Below are 5,061 nucleotides of genomic sequence, written 5' to 3'. Positions count from 1 at the left end.
TAAAATTATATGGGTTATTCAAACTCGACTCAGTTAATTAAACGGGTCAAACCACTTAACCTTAATATAACTCATTTAAATACGCCGGTGACCCACCCTGCCTCCATAACTAATGTAATAAACATGTCGTATTGGGTTAACCTGACCCACATAGCCAATTTAATTAACAAATTCTCAATTATTGAGTATAAAAATGCTATTTATACCCAATATATATATACTGGCACAATAATTTTCAATAATTGAACATAAAAATGAATTATTGATTAATCATGTCTAATCAGGTCAATTCGATTTGACTTGAGTTATATTTTACTAAACCATAACCGTTATGGTTAATTTCATATTATGTTCATATTAGATTCATAGGTCGTGTCAAAAATTATTGGCCCTACTTATGTGCTCTATTTTCAACTTAAAAGTACTTAATAAGTTAGGAGTACGGGAGATAGCCTTTTGGATATCTGCCATCCTTCATCTTGGCCTTTCAATCTCAAACACAGAATATACTTTAAACTATTTATGCTCGACCCAATATCAAAAGAACACAAAAAGGAATAACAAAAGCAAATTCCTGAAAACAAAGTTAAAAATAAAATGATAGTGTTAAAGACTTTCCACAAACCTACATTTGAATGGGCATGTGTTGGATTTGGCTGCCTGGGAAGGTTTAGTAGGGGCTTTCTCAACCATTATTCTTTCTAAAAAGTAAAAACCATCATGCATAGCTGACAAAATACAGCATCTTTTGGCACTTGCCAAAACTTCAAAATGACTCAGGCGACAAGAATCTTAAAGATCACCAATCAAAAGGGGTTCTTAATTTGTATTAACCAAGAAAACCTAACTTGTCTTATTTGGTTTTTAATGATAGATTAATGATAACTGCTACTCAAAGCTCTTACCTAAAAAGCTGAACAATTTGAAAAAGGCCAATCACCTAACAGCAAGTGGGTGATGCAATTTTCATCAAACAGGTATCAACAGCATCAATCAGTAATCAGTAGACTTCAACATGCCATTGTTTGTTCTTTTTGAGTTGTGAGAGCTTCTCTTCCCAACTCTCCCCTCTTTGTTCTGCAACCCTCTTAAGCGTTTCTTGGATCCCAGGCATCATTCCCTTCAGACCACAGAAATAAATGTGGGCACCACCATCCAAAAGTTGGAAGATTTCATCACTGTATTCCTCAATCTTATCCTGAACGTACATCTTGCCTCCATTTTTACTCTTTTGCTCTCTACTAAGGGCCCGGTCGTAGCGGAAGTTCTCCGGGTAGTCCTTAAGATACTTTGTAAATTCATCGTCATAGAGGAGACTGTCAGTATTGGCCACACCAAGGAACAGCCATGCAAGACCATTGAACTTGAACGTGGGGACAGACTCCATGAACATACGACGAAGATAGCCTCTGAATGGAGCAACACCAGTTCCAGTGGCAATCATTATGTGGGTGGCATTTGGGTTGTCTTCAGGCAAAAGCATTATCTTGCCAGAGGGACCTTCCATATAATTCAAAAAAAGAGCAGATAAGAAACAAGTCTAGACCAAAATAAGAGTGAAAATCCATGATAAAGCAACACCAAAGAATCATTAATCACATAAGAAAAAAATTATCTATCCTCTAAAAAGAATTATGTTGATCATATAGAAAACCAATTTAGCCACACTTTCCGATCTCTTCAAATTGTACTCGCTTAGTGCCAGAATTGGGTGGGAACAACAGGTAATCAATAATAAGAACCCCAACCCATAGAACCCATATAAAAATATTAAACTGCCTTATTTTTAGTTTATTGCACATAGACAAAATAACCCAATTGACAATTTAAAGTAGCGGCCACAATCAGTACTATTCACATTCTAAACAACCAACACTATTCCTTTACAATGTTCGACTAGAAACTTGCAATCTAGTTTCTTACTTGATGTCAATAGGGTAGTTACATTTATAAGCTAGATCCAACCAACAAATCAGTAGAGACGAAAAAGTTAAATTATAAAAGAAACTGCAAGCAAGTGATGTGATCCTTGACAATGTGTGTGGGAAAGGTTCAAAAACATCAAATTTATTCATCTTTTATGTAAAGTAAGCCTTACCTGTGATCTTAATTTTATCTCCAGGCTTTGAGTTGCATAAAAAATTGCTGCATACACCATTCTTGGACGGATCCTCCTTTCCGGTATCAGGGTCATAATAAACAGCACGACGGACGCATAAGCTGGCTGTCTTTCCATCGAAATAGTCTCCATACCTAGTCGAGGCAATTGAATATAGACGAACATTGTTGGGATTCCCTGGTTTCTTTGGGTTTTCACCCTGCAACACATGGAAATGATTATTTAAGTATTACAATGGTATATTTTTTGTTCAGATATACAACTATTAGCATGGCATGAACATATTTCATAAATATCTGGATAAAGATATGAGTGGAGAAGCTCCATCAAATGGAACTGAACATCAAAACTAGATCATCATTAGTTTGATTTCCTTAATCCGAGCCAGTAGCATCAGAGATTCATAGGCAAGGACAGAAACGAGGGAACATCACAACAGCATTTACAATATAATGTCTTAATCATAATAAGCTTCCAAAGAGAACCGGAAACTCTAGAGAAGCACAATAGAAGAGGGTAACGACAACATAACTAGTCACTTACAGGAGGAATTACACCATAACTCTGTCCTTCCCAGTACGGAACATTGCCACCATGATCAATCACAAGATGGCAAGTCTCTCCAGGAGCTTTTGGGCCCACAAGCCTCTCAACAGAAACAATGGTTGCTGTATAAGGTTCCTTAGGCTTGTATGTATTTAGTGGGGGCTCTTCAGCATCTTCAAGGTTTAAAGGGGAAACAGCAACTTTAGGTACGCTAGCTTGTTGCACTGATTGGCATATTATCTGTCGATTTCTGAACCATGCATTCTTTGTTTTTAAGTCCAAGGACAAGAAAGCTGCCTGTGGTTTGTCATGAAAAGCTATGCTATGTGTCTGCAAAAAAAATGAAGAGCTGTTGGATTGATAAATCATCAACCATACACAATGCAGAGAAGGTCAACTTGTATATAATGATAAAGTAAACCTGAACAGTACTAATTATATCATATTTCTTTGTCCCAAAGAATCATGTAAATGACTAAACAAAACTATATATACATACATACTGAGGTATTGATGACAACACGCAGAATGAGAAGTCAAATCACAGAATGCAACCTCAAATCCATAAGCTTCTTTCACGTGGGTATACTAAAACCTATAATGGCGACTTCTATTCTCTCTCTCTCTCTCTCTCTTTTTTGAGGTGGTGGGGTGAATTCTTAGCAGGAGTCATAGGTAAAGATACCAACAAAAATATGAAAACCACATTTAGATTGTGATGTGAGACTTCTGTAAAACCACACTAGAAGAAAACGGCACATTGTCAATCGCTTTGATCAAAGCTTGTTGCAGGGATCATTATCGCCAAGGAAAAGTAACTGGTTTTTGCTTTTTTACACTATTCCTCAAAGCTAAAGGAAAAGACACAATCGGTTTTTATAACTCATCAAGATTATTTCAGTTTCTAAAGAACTGGAAAAAAGCTACCGAGTCATTGAATTACCATTCATTAGAATAATCTGATCCTACCGCAATAAAGCAAACCAAAACTAGTGCTCCTAAAATTGAGATAAAAATCTGGGAAGTGATAGAAAGCCATCACAAAGTTAGGTATCAGAACTCAACCTCCACTCTACAAACTCTGAAAAGTAAAAAAAGCTAACAAGAAAATTACATTTACACGAACTTCCACAATTTCTTTATTGGTTCATTGGAAGGAAGTACTTGAAGAGAAGGATTTGGATTTCAATCTTTTAGCTTAAATGGCTTGAAATGTATGATAAGTACAAATTTTTCTGTTCATGAACTTTAAAGATTGTTAAGCCCAACTGGCAACTAATATCTGAATCTGAAATGAGAACTGTAAGATATTATTTCAAAATTTTCCAAGACTATGAAAACCACATTTTGTAGAAAAGTAACCAAACAAACCCTTAAATTTTACGATCCATAAGATAACCAACCACAGAACGAAGAAAAATACTTGACCACTTAATTTAAGTATTTAGAACTGTAAACATTTTAAGCACAAAATCAATCAGACAATTAAATAAATTAGAAAACCTTAAATACAGATCTCCTGGTGGACAACTCGCTTCCAACAGGAACACTCACTGCAACCTGAAAGCAAACCCATATACCCAAAACATCAGTAAAGAAATAAAATTCAAAAGCAAAGCAAACATCCTCTTTTTGGCAGCCGAGACAATTTTGAATCTCATATTCCTCATGACACAGTCCCCACTTAGACCATGAACAGACATGAAGTACAAGAGTCAAACTTTCTTTTATTTTCCTGCGGCTTCTCGGCAGCTAAACAGAGGGTGAGGATCAAGATACGCAAAATGAGAGAAATGGGTCAACCTGAGATGCGGCCAATTGAGCCATGAAGACGAGATCAAGAAAGATTTGGAGAGTTGGGGTTTGGATGAAACCTGAGGGATTAGAAGTATTTAGTATAAATAGTGAAATTTATAAGGTGGGCTTGTTCACGATCATGCAGAGGAGGAGGAAGAGTAGCTGGGGCGGCTATGGACGGACCCTTCGAGAGTGGCAAAGGACAGCTTTCTCTTTGCCTCCTCGGACTGTTATTGGCTTATTTTGCGCTATTCTCTGCTATTTGGTCATTGTTAATTAGCTATACTATATTTTTTTGGGGTATATATATATATATATAGCTTAATCATTTTCATTTTCCCAGATTTTTTATTTTTTAATTTTTTTTTATGAATATTTGTCAGACATACCATTGTCTTACAGAATCTTAATGGACAAGTTAAAAATAGTTATTATTGAGTTCATAAAAAGAAAAAAAAAATTATTGAGAATTTAAGTAGTTGGAATGGAATGACCATTCATATTATTTAGTTTGATGATAAGTTGATAACACATTGTTCTCAACTCAGGAAAAAAAAAAAAAACCATTGTTCTCTTGTTAATATTGAATCAAAAATCTT

General features: G+C 35.6%; 1 protein-coding gene across 1 annotated transcript; it reads right to left on the bottom strand.

Moving 5' to 3' along the window:
* Nucleotides 1–786: 786 nt before the first annotated feature.
* LOC132172124 (ferredoxin--NADP reductase, root isozyme, chloroplastic-like) lies at nucleotides 787–4,732 on the bottom strand. Its single transcript, XM_059583575.1, has 5 exons — nucleotides 4,469–4,732; nucleotides 4,169–4,225; nucleotides 2,663–2,995; nucleotides 2,099–2,318; nucleotides 787–1,500 (listed from the first exon to the last, which is right to left on the bottom strand). Exons 1-5 carry the CDS (start codon nucleotides 4,490–4,492, stop codon nucleotides 1,001–1,003), a joined length of 1,134 nt encoding a protein of 377 aa, XP_059439558.1. The 5' UTR covers nucleotides 4,493–4,732; the 3' UTR covers nucleotides 787–1,000.
* Between the last annotated feature and the right edge of the window lie 329 nt (nucleotides 4,733–5,061).

This window comes from Corylus avellana, chromosome ca2, assembly GCF_901000735.1.
Source record: "Corylus avellana chromosome ca2, CavTom2PMs-1.0".
In the NCBI taxonomy this organism is placed as follows: domain Eukaryota; kingdom Viridiplantae; phylum Streptophyta; class Magnoliopsida; order Fagales; family Betulaceae; genus Corylus; species Corylus avellana.
This window is presented reverse-complemented; position numbering and strand designations above follow the sequence as displayed.

Coding starts and splice junctions, on each gene's coding strand:
- LOC132172124 (XM_059583575.1), bottom strand. CDS start 4,492: ATGGCTCAATTGGCCGCATCTCAG. Junction 2,996..4,168: donor CCAGGAGATCTGTATTTAAG/GTTTTCTAATTT, acceptor TTTTTTTTGCAG/ACACATAGCATAGCTTTTCA. Junction 2,319..2,662: donor GTTATGGTGTAATTCCTCCT/GTAAGTGACTAG, acceptor CATGTGTTGCAG/GGTGAAAACCCAAAGAAACC.